Raw genomic sequence first — 21909 nt, forward strand, 5'->3', positions numbered from 1 at the left:
GCGACCTGAGCTGACAGGAAAACGAGTGGGAAGACAGATCAAGTCCTCATCCACTAACTACACAGAAACGTTGACAGTAAGAAAAACAAACTTTAAGGAGTGAGAGGTGCAGAGGCTTGGCAGCAGAAGCCTTCTGCAGCTGGCTTAAGAACAACACGATAAGGGCATGTGGGTGGCTCAGCTGGTTAAGCAACTTCAGCTCAGGTCATGATCTCAAAGTTCTATTGCGTTCAAGCCCTGCATCAGGCTCCATGCTGGCAGTGCAGAGCCTGCTTGGGATTCTCTCTCTCTGGCCCTCCTCACTTGTGCGTATGCACACTCTCCCTCTCTCTCTCAAACTTAAAAAACAAAACAGGATATGGGACAGCTTGGAGTCTGCTGTCTAAAGGTGGCAGAGCAACTCCTGAAGAGTGGAACTGGGGAGTCTCAAAGAGGAGCACTGATGCCATTCACACCGGTGGCAAGTCCTCACATACACACATTCCCTCCTTACGCCACACTCACAACTAAATCCTTGGAAGACATTCAGATGAAGAAGCCAAGATTCAGATGGTTCAGAGAGAGTCTCACCAAGCAGCACATCCAGTTATATCACTAACAGAGGCAAGGCCAGAAGGCCCAGAGAATTAAGTTCTCTGGGTTGATGCAGGAAAAATCACGTCAGGAAATCTAGACACTGCTCAAGCCCAGCTTCCAAGAAGCTGCTGCTTCTTACCTGATCTGAGTCAAGTGTCACACGTAGGCCTAGTTTCGTCATTCCATCTTCCTTCAGAAGCTTCAAGTGGGGACAGAGAGCAAGGCAAAAAGCCTTGGCAACATGCTCAGTCAGTCGGCTATGATCTGCAGGATCACTCAGGCAACTGTGCTGGTCATCGTTTTCCAGAAAAAACACCTGTTCCCCAAACAAAAGAGACTTTCAGCTTTGCACCCAAGAGATGTGCATGAGCTCACTGTGTATGAGCACCCTGATCCCCTACTGTGCAGGAAGACCTGACCTATCTATCTCCCTGGTTTCAGCCATGGTCATAATGGTATGTTCTACTCAGAACCAGAAAAGGTTTACATTTAGCACTGTGCACTTCTGAAAGGTAATCCTTATACGTGCACAGTCTTCTTAAGAAATGATCTTGGGGGGTGCCTGGGTGGCTTAGTCGGTTAAGCGTCCGACTTTCGCTTAGGTCATGATCTCGCGGTTCGTGGGTTCGAGCCCCGCGTCGAGCTCTGTGCTGACTGCCAGCTCAGAGCCTGGAGCCTGTTTCAGTCTGTGACTCCCTGTCTCTCTGACCCTCCCCTGCGCACGCTGTCTCTCTCTCTCCTAGAAATAAATAAAAAATATTTAAAACAAAAAACAAAAACAAAAAAAACAATGGCCATTTAGTAAATATAGCTATTTTAGGTATACAACAAGTTTCATTATTTTGAATTTGGGACCTAAATTTGAGAAAGGTAAAAATCTAAAGATTGTCAAAATAAANAGTCTGTGACTCCCTCTCTCTCTGACCCTTCCCTGCTCACGCTGCCTCTGTCTCTCTCTCCTAGAAATAAAAAAAAAAAAAAAAAAAGAAATGATCTTGGGATCTAAGAGAACAACTCTTACAGATTATGTGACCCAACACCTTCATGTTACAGATCACTCAGAGAAGAGAAGGGACTTGCTCAAGTGCACAAAAGTCCTGAGAGACAGAGGCAAGGCCAGAGGAATGAGTCTACTGCCTCTCATTACAGAAATCTGACACATGGCCAAGCCACTGCTGAGGCCAGAACTGTGTTAGTGTCCTTGCACCAAGCTGAGCGGTGCACTGGGCAGAATCAGAAGCACAGCAAAATTGGAACTGAGAGACCCAAGTCCTAGTCACACAGAGGAGGATTGTGAGCAAGTCCTTTGACTTATTAATGCCCAATTATGCCTTTGTAAAATAGAAGGCCCCTGTCTTGTGGCACCTGGGTGGCTCAGAAGGTTGAGCATCTGACTTCAGCTCAGGTCATGATCTCGTGGTTCATGAGTTCGAGACCTGCATGGGCTCTCTGCAGTCAGCACAAAACCCACTTCAGATCCTGTCTCCCTCTCTCTCTCTCTGCCCTTCACCTGCTTGTTCTCTCTCTCTCTCAAAAATAAACATTAAAATCTTTTTTTAAATGAAAGCCCCATCTTCTCTTATATTGTAAATTATATAAAAGCATAATAGAGAAGATACAGATATGCAGAAACACCATGGTTATATATACCACCCCCTAGCTTACTGCTCAGTAAGTGGCTTATACTAAGAATACTACAAAGGGGACATTCCTGAAGCCCACGCACTAGTGAAAGTAGCACCGTGAAATGACAAGCAAAGCTCTGCACCAGGCATCAGAAGACCTCTGGGCCCTGCTTTGCCAGGCTTCTTGGAGCCTGTTTTCTCATATTATGCAAATGAGATGGGTCACACTTGCTGCCTCACTGGATTATAGGTGAGCAAAAGGGAGGGAAAAAAATTACTTGTTTGAGTGATAAGGAGCTTCACGTGGTCCAGACTGCACTACTTGAAATGTGTCAAGACTACTGAGCTGCATATGAAAACACTGAGCCTGGTGGTATGAAGGTTAAGTTACTTGGAACAATAGCTCAAGAAATGGAGAACAGTTTCTAGTCTCCTGCTCTCATGACCCAGTATGTGAATGAACTTTAGTAAGGCATTGAACTTCTCTTGGCCTGAGTTACCTTGTGTGTAAAATGGAAAAGCTAGAAGTCACAGAATTAAAAAAAATATATATTTTTGGGGCACCTGGGTGGCTCAATTGATTAAGCATCTGACTTCAGCTCAGGTCATGATCTCTAGGTCTGTGAGTTTGAGCCCTGTATGAGGCACTCTGCTGTCAGCATAGAGCCCAATTTAGATCCTCTGTCCCTTTCTCTCTCTGCCTCTCCCCAACTTGTACTATCTCAAAAATAAACATTAAAAAAAGGTTAAGACTTTTAAAGCTTCAAGGAATTCTAGAGGTCTTATAATTTAATGTATTATTTTATAGAGGACAACGGAGATTCAAAAGAAATTCAGAGATCTATGACCCTCCCTATTTATTCTCAGAGAATAAACTCCTGATTTGTCTGAACTGTACATACATACAGGGTCCCTGCTCCTTTCATTCCCAGGCTAGCCTCTCGTACAGATTTCAAGGGAACATGTAGTGCAAAAGAGCTTAGGAGCTGGCTGGATCTGGGTTTGGATCAGAACTTTGCCATTACTTATTTGCCTTGTTTTATTGGACAAATTGCTGAGTCTCTGAGCTTTAGTTTTCTTATTGGTGACATAAGCCTATTTTTTAAAGACTGTATTATCTAAGATACTTTTAACTGTGAGTACAGCATAACTAGCCCAGCATTCTAAAGAACAAAGATGGTATATACCATTCAGAGATGCATCCTTCTTGAATTCTAATGCAAACAAATCTCTAAAAGCTCATTCACAAGAAAAGAGAGACATCAGATTGCAATAGGCTGTACTTGGTGGCATTTCTTCCTGCTGAGCAGAGATAGACCAGAGGGAATTGGAGTATAGAAGCTTTTCTTTTCTTATTCTCCAGAATCAGCCCACAATGTATGTCTGAGCCTAGCAAAAAGTTGTGCTCAAAGGGAATCAAGAATCCCAAGTTTCAGGGCATCTGGGTGGCTCAGTTGGTTGAACATCTGACTCTTGATTTTGGCTCAGGTCATGATCTCACAGTTGTGACTGACATCGGGCTCTGCACTGAGTGGAGCCTGCTTGGGATTCATTCTTTCTCTCTCTCAAAAATAAAAAATTAAAAAATTAAAAGTTTTTCAGGCATGCGTTTAAAAATAAAAAAGAATGCCGAGTTTCATTTCCTTACCTCTGTCCATCTGATGACTTTTCCATTTGCTTTATACTCTGATCCATGGAATATCTTCACACTTGTTATAGACTCCATGGACTTCCCATCTATAGGACTTATAACACTACAATAGAGGCAAAGGAGAGAGATGGAAGCAGGTCCTGTAGTTAGAAGAATCACTTCTGTTACCAAGTCTTGCTACTAATTACACTAGGCACTTTGCTGAACACATCTGAGCAACACATCACAGCAAGAAGACACTGCACAAAAATGTACATGAATACAGCTCTCATGGGGAGGTCCTGTGCAATGAAATAATTCTAAGAACACATATGAAAAAGGAACCATGATTCCAGGAGCTGGTTCTTTCAATGTAAAAAAATTATTTATTCAAACCTGCTCTCTTCTCCCAGCATTTCTTCCTGCAGTGAATGTGCGGCCACACAATCTCCCTCTCCCCTCTGCTCTGTCACACAGGCTCCGGACAACAATCATATTCACACATTTTTGCAGATCTGCCTCACAGATGAACTTAAGGGGTTGGGGGGGAACACGATACACTCACCTCTGTGTGCTGCATTCCCAGTTCTGACATACTGCTTGGAATGTAGGAGTTTAATAAATGTTTACTGATTAAAAGAATTACTTGACCAGCACGTTAATTATGACAGTGCTGATGTGAGCTCATGAACAAGTGTTTATATTATTATCATAACAAATTCCCTTTAGTGCTAAATTATCACTCATAGATTCCTAAACAGAAAGGCCATTTTTATAGTCATTTCCTCTGCCAAATATAGCAAGCATAAACAGGGGGAGACTCACACTCATTATGATGAAGATTCAAAATAATTATCACAAAGATTCCAAACTCTTCCTAACAAGTTTCAAATGTTTGTTTTCTAATCTCCATGTAAAAAGATCAAGTTGAACTTAAACTTCAATATCAGGGATTCATTTCATTCACTTAACTTAAACTTATTTAAACAACCCATCATTATGACACATAATGTCAACAAGGGCCACTCTTAGTTGATTAGTACTCTTTTAGAGAGGATACCCAGACACTAACGGACAAGCTGGAAAACATTCAATTTATACACTATAAACTAAACCCCTGAATTTGACAGTCCTAACTAGTTCTTGTCCTGTTTTCTAAGATGCCGCCACTGGCACTGGTTGTAGGAAGGGGCAACCTGCGTGTTACCAGTTACTGATACCTAAGGCATCAGATTTTCAGATAATCAATCTTTTTGTCCTCATAACCATGTTCATTTCCAACTAATTAAATACAAATTGATTTTGAAATTAAAATTTCCAAAGAAGTATGTATGGGAAGATAAAGGACTATTTATAAAATAGGCAAATATACTCTCTGATTTTTGTTTAATAACAAAAGTTTTAAAAGATTTTTTAAAAATTGGGTGTGTGCCATGTTGTCTATGCCCTCAATCTGCCTTTGCTCCTGCTATTCCCTCAGACTGGAATGCCCACTCTGCCACAGCTATGTGGCAAGTATCTACTTATCTTACTAAATTCAGCTCAAATGTGGCCATTTCTCTATGCAGGTCGTCTTGAATACCCTACCACCTCTACCAAGCTTCCTCTTTTCTTTCCTATCTTCACTGTGTCCTATAGAGTTTTCCATGAGGATCTTCCATACTTTCATGCACTTATTTGTAACTATCTTCAAAACAAGACTGAGCCACTTTATCAGCAGAGTGTGTGTGGAGTTCATTTTTGTATTTTCAGAGACCTATACACAGAATTATTGCCTGAAGAAAGGAATGAAAAAGGGATGGATGAATGGATAAAAGAAAGCTTAATACAATGATGTATAATATATTCATTCAATCAACCAAATTTTTAAGCACCTACTAGGTGCCACACAGTGTTTTAGGTTCTGGTGATATAGCTATAAATAAACCAGATAAAAATCCTTCCTGTTACGGAGTTTAGAACCCAGGAGCAATATAATAAGTAAAAGTACATTTTATGTGAGAGAATTATAAGTTCTCTTGAGAAATACAATGCAAGGAAGGGGGACAGGAAGTACTGGGGGTGGGAGGGAAGAAATATGTATGGGAGGGTTATAATTTAGATAGGTTGGCCAAGGAAAGCCCTACTGAGAAAACACATTTTAGAAAAAACTTGAAGGTGGTGAGGGGGTGACTCATTTGGCTATCTTGTATTGAGGGCCAGAGTACAAGGTGAAAGAACGGTTAAGAGAAAACGCCAGAGGGCAGAAGTAGGGGTGATGTGATCAGACAAGAAGGCAGATGTTGCTTCTGTGAAGTAAAAGGGTAGACAGATTGTGTTAGGCCTTAGATGTTGTAAATGACTTTGGCTTTTATGCTGCATGACACTGGAAGCCAATGGTGGGTCCTGAGAAAAGAAGTGACATTACTCTGGCTGCTGTACTGGAAACAGATTAGGTAAGGGGGCAGGAGGAGGTCAAGACTAGAAACAAGCAAGCCAATTCAGAAGGCTCCTACAATAATGCAGATCAAATGATGGTGGCCTGAACCAGGATGGTGGCAGTAGAGGCAATGAAAGGTTGTATGATTCTGGATATATGCTGAAGTAAAATATAACAGGATATATAAGATATATACTATAGGGGCCCCTGGGTGGCTCAGTTGGTTAAGCATCTGACTTCGGCTCAGGTCATGGTCTCACGGTTCGTGGGTTTGAGCCCCGCATCGGGCTCTGTGCTGACAGCTAGCTCAGAGCCTGGAGCCTGTCTTTGGATTCTGACTCCCTCTCTCTGACCCTCCCCTGCTCACACTGTCTCTCTCTCTCTCTCAAAAATAAATAAAACATTTAAAAAAAAAGATATATACTATAAAATATAACAGTACCAGGATTTACTATTGGGTTAGGAATAGGATGTGAGAGAAAAAAAGCGTCAAAGGTGACTCCAAAGTGTTGGCTTGAGCCCTCAGAGGAGAGCAGGCCTGTAATGGAAAAGAGTGCAGGACTGGAAGCCCCAGGAGGCATTTTAGGTTCCAGCCCTGCCACTTCCTTACTTTGTGGAGTCACTTAGCCTGCTGGTGCTTGTTTACTCATCTATAATACAGGAAAAACAAGGCTAGTTATTATAGCAAATGAAACAATGTTGGGAAAAGGGCTTTCTCTATAAAACCAGAAAGGGCTTTGGTATTACTATTATCTCAATAACTTTAGAGACCTGTTTTGTTTCATCAACTCCTTCCCTCCTCCCCTCTTCAAAACTATGCAGAGAAACTCCTTCAGAAATTAAGTCAAGAAACTAGAAATTTAAAATTTTATGTTATATAGACACAAAGGTCCTTTCTCTTTGGGCTTTCAGTAAAGTTATAAATACTATTGTAGACAAGGCCCAGAGCCCAGCCCATAACCAAATGTCCCAAGGGGAGAAAGGGGGGAAAACATTTACCCCTTGTTGACATTCTTGTCATCATCCACCCACTGGATGTAGATGTGCTCCTGGGGGTCCTCGGCGTCTGCCTTGCCACAGGTGATGGTGAAGTCCTTCATCTCTCGCAGTGCCTGCCTCAAAGCATCCATGTTCTCTGCTGTGATCTGGACCATAACGCCATCTGAGAATCAGCACCAAGATAATACAGATGGAAACAACGCAAAGCCAGGGAGAGAGGCAGATAAGCCACAGTGCCTGGCAGCGAGCAAATCCCTCTAGGACTAAATGTAAAACTTTGCTTTGCTCTCTAAAGCTGACAGAAAGTTTTGTTCTTTGAGCTGAACCTCTTGCTTTTGAAAGTGCTATGAGGAGCAAACACCAAGATGGCTTCTGCTTAAAACACTTGCCTGCTGATTTCACTTCAGACACGGCTGAGTTCTCCTGAGACTGCTTACGGGGAGATTTACACATGGTCACATCCCTCTTTGGGACTGGGAGAACATTTTGTTCCTCTTCTCACTCTTGCATTTATTATGCTCTAACCATATTTCTGTGTTTGCACCTCTGTCTCTCTCACCTCAGTGATTACCTGGCATACAGTGAATGCTCAGTAAATGTTTGCTAAATAAATCACTGAATAAACAACAGTAGTGGGATAAGTGATAAATCCACATATTGGCTAGCAAGAGGGCAAACCTACCATGTGTGTTTTACACGGGCCTCCATGTAGCCAACACATGGTAACTATCTAGGGGCTGTTACCTACCCAAGTCAAAGGTGGACACCAAAATTCATACCCTGCTTCACTGACACAAAATTTTGTCAACTACAATAATTTCTAAAAAGCTTTATAAAAATTTCATAAACAGGAAGATAATTGCTCAACTGACAGAGTGAAATACAAGAACTAAAACTTCCCAATCCAAAGATAGAGATGTAACTTTTAAACATCTTGCATTTGTAAGGATCTTTGTCCGTTCAAATGATCATTTCCACAATATTTAAAAGATGCTTTTTAATCATCTTTTCAAGACAAGGTTTAAATGTAGACAATACTTGACCACATAGGCATTAATCAGTCACTTAAGACCAAATGACTGTTTAACTCCTAGATTTCTTAACAACTTCTTAACAGCATGCTTCTACCATCTAGTCAAAGTTGTGAAACTTAGTTGTAAAATAGTAAGTGTACTTTGCTCTTCACTTGCTGTTTTATTAAGCTTACCAATAAAGGAGGTCAAAGCCAGTATCTATTAACATATGTAAGATGATCTATGTATTTCAGTTAACACACTGGACTCCACCCCCAGGAAGGACTGCTCTTAGATAGAGGCTGGAGTTAGCTACTGTGGAAATGAGACCTGTCACGTGTGGCAGACTATCCTTTCCAAAGGTGACCACAATATCTCTGACCTCACATGCTTTCTCACAATGCCAGCTTCCTGATTCCCCATTAAGAAATGGAGTCAATTCTTTTCACCTTGAACTGGGAAGGTTTATGACTATTTCCAACACTAGAGTATGGTGGAGGTGACATGGTGTGATTTCCAAGACTATTTCATAAGAAGCAACATGGCTTTTGCCCTTTGCTAGATGTGTGCCTGGAGTTAGAAGTCCAGCTACACCAAGGCCACCATGGCATGCTAAGCGTCAAAGTGTGCATACTCCAGTCACCACACATAGTCTTTCAATCATCCCACGGCCCCAGACATGTGAGTAAACAAACCTTCAGATAGTTCTAGCTCCCAGCCATCAAATCATCCCTACTGAGGCCCTGGACCTAGAGTCAAGCCGTCCCTCCACTATCCTGTCAAGATTCCTGACCCAGAGGAATCAGTGAGCATGATAAAATAGTTGTAAGCCATTAAGATCTGGGTTAATTAGTTCTGCAGCAGGAATAACCAGATCAAAGTAATCAGATCAAAATATAGGAAGAATCAACCGATAAAGAAAATAAACAATATGCATGTCAGCCTTTCATTAACTTTCATTTAATTAGCTTTTTTCAGGACATATGCCATGTCTAATCTAATTACAGGAAACCAGCAGCAAGCACATCCCATTCTGCACCCCAAATAATGACTGCACATTCCTGTGAGTTAAGGCAGACTGAACTTACATGTTTATAAATATGAGCCCAATGATATATTTGAACTCAGACTATGTCCTCTTGGGTACCCTATCCCAGAGCTCTGAAAGGTGTTCTCTTAATTTTTCTGTCACTATCCCCATGATATCTCTACCACTTACTCCCTTCTTTGGAGACCGAAGTACCTATATGACAGTATTAATTAGCTGAGAGAAAGATGCTATTGATACATAATAGGAGTAAGAAGTCTACTGTAAAATGTCATGGTTTCACTTAACATTCCTTGCTTTTTATTTATTCTTTTAAACTTTTATTATTATTCTTATTTTTTACGTAAGCTCTATGCCCAACATGAGGCCTGAACTTACGACCTGGAGATCAAGAGTCACATCCTCTACCAACTGAGGCAGCCAGGCACCCCAACATCCCTTGCTTTTTGAGTTGTATAATTAGGCCTGAACTAAATATAGGCAATAAATAACTTATTCTTTACCTTCCACAATACTGGACTTGGCAAGATATCCGGAAGAAGATTTTAGAGCGCCACTGAACACAAAGAAACTGGCACCAGTCACTAAAATAGTAATATAAATAGTTTAGTGAAGATAGGCCCTGAGATCAAAAGATTCAGAACAATAATGAAATATTTGGTAGTTGGTAACCCTAACCATTATCATACAGAAAACAAAAAACAACGACTCTATACACCACAATATACAAGTAACCAATAATTTTGATGTTTTGGGAATGAAGTTTTAAGATACACTCCTCATTTTGTTTTCCTCTCCCTCCAGTCAAGAATTAAAGAATCTTACAAGCAAAGGAATCTTAGGGGTCCAGTCTAGGGCTTGGCAAACTACAGTCTCTTTGGCCTGCAGCATGTTTTGGCAAATAAAATTTTATTGGAACACAGCCATGTCCACTCATTTACATATTGTCTATGGCAGTTTTTGAAGTATTCCAGAGTTGAGTAATTGGGAACAAAGACCACAGGCTTGTAGTACCTAATATATCACCTAGCCATTCACAGAAAAGTGATGGCTGATCTAATACCTTTACTTTTAGATAAAATATATTTTGAAGATAGAGATATGGTTGGCAACCATTTTATTTACGAGTGTAGTTCTTTTCAAAAATGCAATAAATAGATACCTACTGAAAAGATCAACACATGTTGAGATTACCTCGTCATGAAAAAAAGGATATTTAATTACATTTAGCTTTAAGAAAATTTCAATATGCTCCTCCACATCAGCTTTTAAGATCTTAAAAAATTATTTATTTATGTTTTTACTTACTTATTTGACAGAGAGAGACAGTGAGTGAGCATGTACATACAAGCAGGGGAGATGGTCAGAGAGAGAGAGAGAGAGAGAGAGAGAGGATTCTAAGCAGGCAGAGCCCAATGTGGGGCCAGATCCCATGATCCTGGGATCATGACCTGAGTTGAAATCAAGAGCTGGATGCTTAACTGACTGTGCCACCCTGGTGTCCCAAGATTTTATTCTTTAAAGTAATCTCCACACCCAATTGGGGCTCAAACTTAGAACCCGGAGATCAAGAGTCGCATGGCTCCACCAATCGAGCCAGCCAGGAGCCTCTACGGCTCCTCCACATCTTAAAATGGACTAAGCTAATCCACTTCTTGCCCAATGGCCCTGCAATATCTCTAACAGGTGGACATTCAGCCTTTGTCAAAGACTCCTAGTGACAAGGAACCCATAATGACACTAGGCAGCCCATTCTACTTCTGGATAACTCTCAGCCTTACAGATTGTGCTCTCAAACGGAGTCCAGACCTAGATCCTTGTAATTTTCACCCAATGGTGCTGGTTCTGGCATTTTGTAGCTATAGAGAATAAGCTGAATGTTATTTCCACACACTAGAAAACTTTAAAAATATAGATAGCTATTTTTCACCCTCTGCCAATCTATACTTTTCCAGATTACACATTTATACTGTATTCACAAGGTCTTCTTTTGACCTAGTTTCCAGATTTTTCACAGGCCTTGAATCATCCTTGGAAGAAGCTCCAGTTTTATCAATGAATATGACTAATTGCACTAATGATATCCAGAACTTATTTCAAATATTCCAGGTGTGATCTGACTAACAAAGAGCATTGTGGACTTATCAGCTACCTTATTTTGGATATCATGTTGAATATACATGTGACAAAGACCTTTTATACCTTTACTAAACAATTGATTTACAAAATATATTTTGTAAATCTGAAACACCAGAGAAGTGTTTCATAAAGCATACTAAAGAAATCCAGTTATGGGAGATATTCTGAGGAAAAACAAGATTCACGATCAACTAAATTTGGAAAGGGCCAGGCACTATCTTCCTTTTGGAAAATTGCAAATCGTATCACCTTATTAAAGGCTCTGAAAAGTCCTATAGTGAAGAAATCTGTTTAAACTTGTTTAACCCAGGATTCTCAGTTTAATATACTAATAAGCAAGATTTTCATTTATGTATTTTTTAACACCAAAGAACCTTATAAGACATCTTAAGAAATGCCACCTTAAGCAGTGCTTCTTAAACTTCAATGTGAATTTAACACAGGGACCTTGATAAAATGCAAATTCTAATTTAGCAGATCTGGGGTACAGATTCTTCATTCCTAACAATCTCCTAAGTGATGAGCCCAAATTATGAGTGCCACTGAACCAAGACGACTTCTTTCAGAATTCAGTCAACCTATTTGAGCATTCTTTGGATATGGTTATCCAACAAGTTTCAAATCTACTTAAGTATATTCTCTCTAAGGGGCCTAGTCTCCTACTTTCAAATACCAGTTCTTGGGGCACCTGGGTGGCTCAGCCAGTAAAGCGTCCAACTTCAGCTGAGGTCATGATCTCACGGTTTGTGAATTTGAGCCCCACATAAAGCTCTGTGCAGACAACTCAGAGCCTGGAGCCTGCTTCATATTCTGTGTCTGTCTCTCTCTCTGCCCCACCCCCACTGTGTCTTTCTCAAAAATAAACAAACATTAATTAAAACAAGAAATTAAAAAAAAAAAAAAAAAGACTAAATACCAGTTCTGGCCTTGCCAATATCTCGAGGCAGAATTTTCAACGTTTCCCTCAGTAACAGAGATCTCATGTGCAACTTTGAGTCTGGCTATTTGGGAAGTCAACATAATCTTGGAGAATAAGGATAGAGAGGTTAAATTCATCAAAGTGAATTTAGAAATTCACCTAGCTAGAAAGTGAGAGTTATGGAGCTGAGATATCCAACTTTCCATGTCCAGTATAACCTTACATTCTTACCATGTCAGTCACCTCAAATACTCACCCTTTCTGGGCTGATTGTGAATACTGATAGCCTGGGTCTGATAGTTTCCATCATCATTCTGTACACACACGAGATGAGAGTCTGCCTTCTCATTGAAGCAGGCACCTCCTGCCAGGACATGTTCATTGGACTTGTTCATGGCTTTCATCATCTGCAAACAAAGAAGGTTAACTTTCTTATTCTGTCAAAAACGGGTATTTTTTTGGGTCTCACATAGCACAACTCCTTTACCTCCTCAAAGGCAAAAAAACAAATATTATTATTTATTAAAGTGACAAAGAGGCTACTAAATAATGAAAACAAAGTGAATATCAGTCACCAATAATAAAATAAAAAAATCAACATATAGTGGCACCTAGGTGGCTCAGTCAGTTAAGCTTCGGACTTCGGCTCAGATCATGATCTCATGGTTCATGGGTTGGAGCCCCACGTCAGGCTCTGTGCTGACAGCTCAGGGCCTGAAGCCTGCTTCAGATTCTGTGTCTCCCTCTGTCTCTGCCCGCCTCCCCCCCCGCCCCCATGCTCTGTCTCCCTCTCAAAAATAAATAAACATTTAAAAAAAAAAAAAAGAAATCAACATATACAAAAATACTCTTTATACTTTATAGGTGATTTATATCATAGCCTAAGTAAGCACATGACACATTTGCATTCATTTTTTTAGTCCTTTTGTTGTTGCACTGAACTCAAGTAACATTAGTTAATTACAGTAATTCCTCCTAACCACTAGATTCTCTGAGGACATATACACTGAAATTCTAAGTCAAAAGAATATTCCATATGTATGTGCATCTGCCTTCTTTTTCCGTATTCACACAAAGGAGTGAGGGTTTTCCTCTAGAAATATACAAACTCCATTGTTTCTTAGTTTTACTAACTTCTGTTTGAAATCTTCACAGAAATCACTAATATGTTGCTTTGTTCTCTTTTTTTTCAAGTTTTTGTTTAAATTCCAGTTTGTTAATATACAGCGTAATATTAGTTTCAGGAGAGTTTAGTAATTCATCACTATAAATAACACCCAGTGCTCATCACAACTGCCCTCCTTAATGACCATCCTCTTCCCACCTCTCTCCATCAATCCTCCACTTATTCTCTATCATTAAGAGTCTGTTTTATGGTTTGCCTCTTCCCCCCTCCTCTGTTCATCTGTTTTGTTATTAAATTCCACATATATGTGAAATCATATGGTATTTGTCTTTCTCTGATTGACTTATTTTCCTAAGTATAATACTCTCTAGCTCTATCCACATCATTGCAAAAGGGTACATTTCGTTCTTTTCTTGATGGCTGAGTAATATTCCATCTCTCTCTGTCTCTCTCTGTCTCACTCACACACACACACGCACACACACACATCTTCTTTATCCATTCTTTCCATAATGTGACTATGTGTCCCTTCAAATCAGTATTTTGTATCCTTTGGGTAAATACCTAATACTGTAATTGCTGGATCATAGGGTAGTTCTATTTTTAATTGTGAGAAACTTCCATACTGTTTTCCAGAGTGGCTTCATCAGTTTGTATTCCCACCAACACTGCAAGAGGTTTCCCTTTTATCATCTTCACCAACACCTGTTGTCTCCTGTGTTATTAGTTTTAGCCATTCTGAAAGGTGTGAGGTGCAATCTCATCATGGTTTTGATTTTTATTTCCCTGATGATGAGTGATGTTGAGCATCTTTTCATGTGTCTCTTAGTCATCTGGATGTCTTCTTTGGAAAAATGTCTATTCATATCCTCTGCTCTTTCCTTAACTGTATTATTTGTTTTTTGGGTGTTGAGTTTGTAGTTCTTTACAGATTTTGGATTCTAACCCTGTTATCAACTATGTCAATTGCAAATATCTTCTCCCATTCCGAAGGTTGCCTTTTAATTTTATTGACTGTTTCCTTCACTGTGTGGAAGCTTTTTATCTTGATGAGGTCCCAATAGTTCATTTTTGCTTTCGTTTCCCTTGTCTCCAGCAACATGTCTAGTAAGAAACTGCTCTAGCCAAGGTCAAAGAGATTGCTGCCTGTGTTCTCTCCTCTAGCATTTTGATGGTTTCCTATTTCACCTCTAGGTCTTTCATCTATTTTGAATTTATTTTTGTGTATGGTGTAAGTAAGTGGTCCAGTTTCATTATGCACAATGCTGTCCAGTTTTTCCAACACCACTTGTTGAAGAGACTGTCTTTTTTCCACAGCTAATATAATCCTCAATGGGGAAAAAGTGAGAGCTTTCCCTCTACAGTCAGGACCAAGGCTGGGATGCCCTCTCACCATTGTTATTTAACATAGTACGGGAAGTCCTAGCCTCAGCAATCAGACAACAAATAAAGTTTAAAAGGCATCTAAATTGGTAAAGAAGAAGTCAAACTTTGATTATTTGCAGATGACATTATTTTCTATGAAGAAAACCCAAAGACTCCACCAAAAAATTGCTAGAGCTGATACATGAATTCAGTAAAGTAGGAGGATTCAAAACCAACATACAGAAATCAGCTGCATTTCTATATACCAATAATGAAGTAGCAGAAAGAGAAATCAAGGAATTGATCCCATTTACAACTGCACCAAAAACCGTAAGATACTTGAGAATAAAACCTAACCAAAGAGGGAAAAGATCTGTACTCTGAAAACTATAGAACGCCTACGAAAGAAACTGAAGAGGAAACAGAAATGGAAACACATCCATGCTCATGGACTGGAAGAACAAATATTGTTTAAATGTCTATACTACCCAAGCAATCCCTATCAAAACAACATCAGCATTTTTCACAGAGCCAGAACAAACAATCGTAAAATTTCTATAGAACCAGAAAAGATCCGGAATAGCCAAAGCAATCCTGAAAAAGAAAAGCAAAGCTGGGGGCATTATGATTCCAAACTTTAAACTGTACTACAAAGCTGTAATAATCAAGACAGTATGGTACTGGCACCAAAAAAATAAATAAATAAATAAAAAATAAAGACACATAGATCAATGGGACAGAATAAAAAACCCAGAAATGGACCCACAACTCTATGGTCAACTAATCTTTGACAAAGCAGGAAAGATAATCCATTGGAAAAAGGGCAATCTCTTCAACAAATGTTTTGGTCTGATCAAAAGATTCAAGATAATAATTCTGAACCTAACCTGAAAAAACTCACAGGCTACCATTTTGTATCTAGTAAACAAATATGAACTTAACCTTAATCTCTGGCTTCTGGTTGAAATAGGATAGTGATAATTTGTTTTTTAGGTGTCCTTTTTTTTCTTCATGCCATGCCATTTGTCCACCTTTGTAATCTAATCCTTTAAATGGCTTTAATCTTTCAAAAATCTAGTCCAAAACCTTTGTTTTACTCCCCTCTTCCTCTTATATAACAAACTGTAGTACTAAGTGTGAAAAATACCAGATGAGTGTTCCAATACCTTTTATATTCTTGTATCAATACACTCAAAACAAAATAATGTGAGATGAAATTCACATACATAAAATTAACTGTTTCAAAGCTGAACAATTCAAGGCCATTTAATACATTCACAATGATGTGCAACAGTGACTGTTATCTAGTTCTAAAACATTTCGATCACTCCAAAGTAAAAAAATGTTCCTCTAACCTGTTTCTTCCCATTCCCAAACCTAACCACCAACCTGCATTCCCTGTGCATTTATTCTGGATATTTCACACAAATGGGACTATATAATATGTAACCATTGTGTCTAGCTTCTTTCACTTTAACATGTTTTAGAAGCTCATCCAAGATATATAGCATGTATCAGTACTTCACTTCTCTTATGGCCAAATAATACTCCATTGTGTATGTACTTACACACACAGCACAATTTGTTTATCCATCCACCCATGGACATCTGGGCCATAACCACCTTTTGGCTACTGTGGATTGTAGTACTACTATCAATATATGTGTACCAGTACTTGTTTGTGTAACTGTTTTCTTTTTTCTTTTTTTTTTTTATGTTTTTACTTATTTCTGGAGAGACAGACAGCGTGAGCAGGGAAGGGTCAGAGAGAGGAGACACAGAATCTGAAACAGGCTCCAGGCTCTGAGTTAGCTGTCAGCACAGAGCCTGATGTGGGACTCGAACCCATGAACCGTGAGATCATGACCTGAGTTGAAGTCAGACACTTAATGGACTGATCCACCCAGGAGCCCCTTGTGTAACTGTTTTCAATTCTTTGGGGTATACACCTAAAGGTAGAATTGAGGGGTCATACAGTAATTCTAGGTCTAACTTTTTGAAGAGTTGCCAAACTGCTTTTCATAGTGGATAAACCATTTTCCATCACCAACATAAAAGGGTCCTAATTACTCTACATCCTTGCTGATACTTGTTATTTTCTGTTTTTGTTTTATAGTCATCCTAGTAGGTGTGAAGCAAGTGCCTCATTGTGGTTTTGATTTGTATTTCCCTAGTGACTAATGACATTAAGCATCTTTTTATTTGCTTGTTGGGTATCTGAATATCTTCTTTAGAGAAATGTCTATTCAAGTCCTTTGCCCATTTTTTTAAAGATATACAGTGTTTTTATTAGTTTCAGGTGTACAATTTAGTGATTCAACAATTCCATACATTACCCAGGGCTTATCACAACAAGTGCTCTCCTTAATCTCCACCACCTATGTAACCCGTTCATCCATCCTCCTCTCCTCTGGTAACCATCAGTTTGTTCTCTATAGTTACAGGTCTGTTTCTTGATTTGCTTCTCTTTTTTTCCCCCTTTGCTCATTTGTTTTGTTTCTTAAATTCCACATGATTGAAATCACACTGTATTTGTCTTTCTCTGACTTATTCTGCTTAGCATTATATTCTCTAGCTCCATCCATGTCCTTGGAAATGACCAAGATTTCATTCCTTTTTATGGATGAGTAATATTCCATTGTGTGTGTATGTGTATATATATATATATTCACATATATATGTGTGTGTGTACACACAGACACACACACATATATATATATATACATACATATACACCACTCTTTATCCATTTATCGATTGATAGATATTTGGGCTCTTTCCATAATTTGGCTGTTGTAAATAATGCTGCTATAAACATGGGGTGCATGTATCCCTTTGAATTCATGTTTTTGTATTTGGGTAAATACCCAGTAATGCAGTTGCTGGACCATAGGGTAGTTCTAATTTTAACTTTTTGAGGAATCTCCACACTGTTTTCCATAGTGGCTGACCAGTTTGCATTGCTACCAATGGTGCACAAGTATTCCTTTTTCACCACATCCTCATCAACACCTGTTCCTTCCTGTGTTGTTGATTTTAGTTATTTAACAGGTATGAGGTGATATCTCATTGTAGTTTTAATTTGCATTTCTCTGATGGTAAGTGATAAAGATCTTTTCCTGTGTCTGTTGGCCATCTATATGTTTTATTTGGAGAAATGTGTGTTCATATTTTCAGCCCATTTTTTATTGGATTATTTGTTTCTTGGGTGTTGAGTTTTATAAGTTCTTTGTATTTTGGATTCTAACTCTTTATCAGATATGTCATTTGCAAATATCTTCTCCAATTTCACAGGCTGCCTTTTAGTTTTGTTGTTTCCTTTGCTGTACAGAAGCTTTTTATTTTGATTTAGTCCCAATAGTTTATTTTTGCTTTTTGTTTCCCTTGCCTCAGGAGACATATCTAGAAAAAAGTTGCCCTTTGCCCATTTTTTAATGGGATTGTCTTTATTGCTGAGTTGAAAGACTTCTCTATATATTTTCTAATTATCAGACCCTTGTCAGATATATGATTTGCAAACATTTTCTATGTGTAGATTGTGTTTTCACTTTCTTGTTAATGTCCTCAAATGCACAAATGATTTTAATTTTTATTAAGTCCAATCTATTTTTTCTTTTGTTGCCTGTACTGTTAGTATACTATCTAAGAACTCATTGGTAAATCCAATGTCATGAAAAATTACCCTCATGTTTTTATCAAAGGGCTCCATGGTTTTAGCTCTTATATTTAGGTCACTGATCCACTTTGAGTTAAATTTTGTACACAGTGTGAAGTAGAGGTACACGTTCACTCTTTTATATGTGGAAATCCGGTTGTCCTAGCATCATTTGCTAAAGGCTATTCTTTCACCATTAAATGGTCTGGGCATCTTTGTCAAAATCAACTGGCCATAAATGTACAGATTTATTTCTGGATTCTTAAGTCTACACTATTTTGATTACTGAAGCCTTGCAGATTTTGAAATTGGAAGGGTAACTACCCCAATTTTGTTCTTACACAAGATTATCATCTTTGGAGCCCCTTGCAATTCCATAAGAACTTGAGTACTGGCTGCTTCTTTTCTGAGGGGAAAAAAAAAGGCCATCGGTATTTTCATAGGGCTTGCGTTGGATCTGTAGAACCACTTTGAATAATACTGACATTAACAATATTAAGTCTTCCAATCCATGAACATGAGCTGTCTTTCCATTTGTTTAAGTTTCCTTCAATTTCTTTCAGAAATGTTTCATACTTTTCAAAGGACAAGTCTTTTACCTCCTTGGTTAAATTCATTCCTAGATCTATACCAATACAATTCTGAGATATCATCATCTCATGACTTTACTTTATGTTTATAACTCTTGCAAAATTTAGTGTTTTAATATATTATTATATCACCAGAGGCATCCAAAGAATAACTGAATATTCCTCTCACACTGATATTTATTAACCTCCCTAATTCAAACCACTTCTATCAGGGCTTTCCAAAGATTAAGTCTTTTGCAATCAGAGTAAAAGTCAGCAGGAAGATTTCTACTTAGCAAAGTCAACTCATAGACTAATTTAGGTTCTTATTTGCAATTTACATTTGTATCATATGAAAGAAATTTATATAATCACATATAGCATTTTTTTAAAAAGTAAACTCTATCCCCAACATGGAGCTCAAACTCACGACCCTGAGATAAAGAGTCGCATGCTGTACCAACTGAGTCAGTCAGGCATCCCCACTTACAGCAATTTTAAAGAATGTTTTTATTACTTCTTCCACATCATTAGGCTAAAGTGCTTTCTAACTTTGTCTATAGTAAGCAGATTAAGAAATACTCTCAATTCAGACATTCTAAAGCAATTAGCTACCCTCTAGAAATCATTTCCCGAGATGTCAATTTCAAGCCCAATGAGATAAACAAACTTCATACTTTTTATAAATGAGTACTTTTATCTTCTTAAAATCATGTTCATTTACACCAAGAGAAGAGTTTCCTAAATATTTAAAGGACTTTGCTGACCATAAAACAAACTTACATTTGTCATGTGAAGATATGAATAATCAACTTTCCAGTTGTGCTATTACTCTGTTCTATCAATTCAAATAGCATCTCCTTTATCTATCTCTATTTTCACCAGAATTCAAGATCTTACTACAAGATCTAACTCTATTCTGGACATAATAACAACCTTATAACTGGTTTTTCTGCAGTCAATCTTTTTCAATTCTGATGCATTCCACACAATGTTTCCAAATTTACCAAAACAAAGTTCTGATTATATAAATCTTTTCTACCATGTCCTCTGCTCAAAATCACTATCTTACTACACTCTCACTCCAAACCAGCTCTCCTGTCTTGCTTCCCTTCCTACCGTATCCTTATGTGCAGGACTACTTCCTGATGTGCTACCATTTCCCAGCTCTGGGCTCTTGCATATGACATTATTTAGCCTTCCTTTTATTCACCCATATGCAAGCACCTAAAAGAGCTATCCCCCAAAACAAGGCCTAGTAAAAATACCAAGTCCTGCATGCAGCCTTCTTTCATTCCAGACACCAATATGACCCCTTCCTTCGTTGAACTGCCATAGCACACTGTTTCTATTTCTTATATATTGCATTATCAACATTCAGCTTTGTATTATGGTTAATAGCAAAGAATGCTATTAACCAGACTACCTGCATTTCTTGGCTTTGCTACTAAACCCTGTGTACCCTTGGGCAAGTTACTTCATTTCTCCATGTCTCAGTTTACTCGTCTGTAAAGGGGATAATAAAAGTAATTATTTCACACAGTTATGAGGATTAAATAAGTTAATATTTATAAAGTGCTTAGAACAGCACCAAGACCACAATAAGTACTGATGAAATGTTTGTAAATAAAATTTGTATGCTTATCTCCTCCACTCTGCTTATAAAATTATAAAGCAACCGAAAAATCAGTAGCAAGTTATTTAGCCAAATACCTCTTATGAGATGACAGGATTGATACCCTTCCTATGAACTTACAATTAGTCAAATGACATACTGATAAAAGGGAAGGAAACAATTGCTGTAACAATAGTATGTACAAAATAGCTAACATCAATGGAGTATCAACCATGAGCCAACGGTCTTATCTCAGAAGACCATTTTAACATATCAAGTAGAGCAATACAGAAGCTTTTCTTCCTGTGTTTCCCACCCCAGAGTCCAACCATCCAGAAAATCCTAAGAGCTGGTTAAAAGAATACAGTTCTAGGAATGATTGTGTTAGAGGAATGGGTAAGGAGTTATAACACTGAATTCATCTCTGGATTAACATGCCATGTCCTTCAATTTCCTCTCTGAGATCATATGTTAAAAAATGACAGTTATTTCATCTTTTCATTTAAAGTGGAGAGGAATTTTATGTACAGAAGTTTGTGCATGCCCTGATGAGCAACTACAATTTCTACATAAGTTGTCTGACTTGGCACAGGGCCTTGCTTATGGTAGGTGCTCAATACACATTTGCTGAATATACTAATTAGTAAAACATATTAAATACGGATGTATTTGGAGAGTTTGTCTTATTCATGAAGTTATATTGAGAGTAAATGATGTTATGCTCATGGGTCGGAAGAATAAATACTGTTAAAATGTCATTACTACCCAAAGCAATCTACACATTCAATGCAATCACACTCAAAATTACACCATCATTCTTCTCAAAACTAGAACAAACTATCCTAAAATTTGTATGGAACCACAAAAGACCCCGAATAGCCAAAGTCATATTGAAGAAGAAAACCAAAACGGGAGGCATCACCATCCCAGACTTTAGCCTCTACTACAAAGCTGTCATCATCAAGACAGTATGGTATTGGCACAAAAACAGACACATAGACCAATGGAATAGAACTGAGAACTCACACCTGGACCCAAAGGTATACGGCCAATTAATCTTTGACAAAGCAGGAAAGAATATCCAAAGGAAAAAAGACAGCCTCTTTAACAGACGATGTTGGCAGAACTGGACAGCAACATGGAGAAGAATGAAACTAGATCATTTTCTCACACTATGCACAAAAATAAACTCAAAATGGATAAAGGACCTG

General features: G+C 38.5%; 1 protein-coding gene across 3 annotated transcripts in view; it reads right to left on the bottom strand.

Moving 5' to 3' along the window:
* The window catches only part of ZFYVE9 (zinc finger FYVE-type containing 9), a 150558-nt gene that overhangs the window by 1466 nt on the left and 127183 nt on the right, over positions 1–21909 (bottom strand). For 2 of the 3 annotated variants that reach the window (XM_039238548.1, XM_039238535.1), the window contains 5 exons: positions 12625–12775; positions 9814–9894; positions 7250–7412; positions 3850–3955; positions 716–892 (listed from right to left, as the gene is read on the bottom strand). In XM_039238548.1, coding sequence (XP_039094479.1) covers positions 716–892; positions 3850–3955; positions 7250–7412; positions 9814–9894; positions 12625–12775 — 678 coding nt within the window. The remainder of the gene's footprint in view (positions 1–715; positions 893–3849; positions 3956–7249; positions 7413–9813; positions 9895–12624; positions 12776–21909) is intronic. The other variant, XM_039238544.1, reaches the window with a different exon arrangement.

Source organism: Hyaena hyaena, unplaced genomic scaffold (genome assembly GCF_003009895.1).
Source record: "Hyaena hyaena isolate Hyena2069 unplaced genomic scaffold, ASM300989v1 scaffold_5, whole genome shotgun sequence".
NCBI lineage: Eukaryota > Metazoa > Chordata > Mammalia > Carnivora > Hyaenidae > Hyaena > Hyaena hyaena.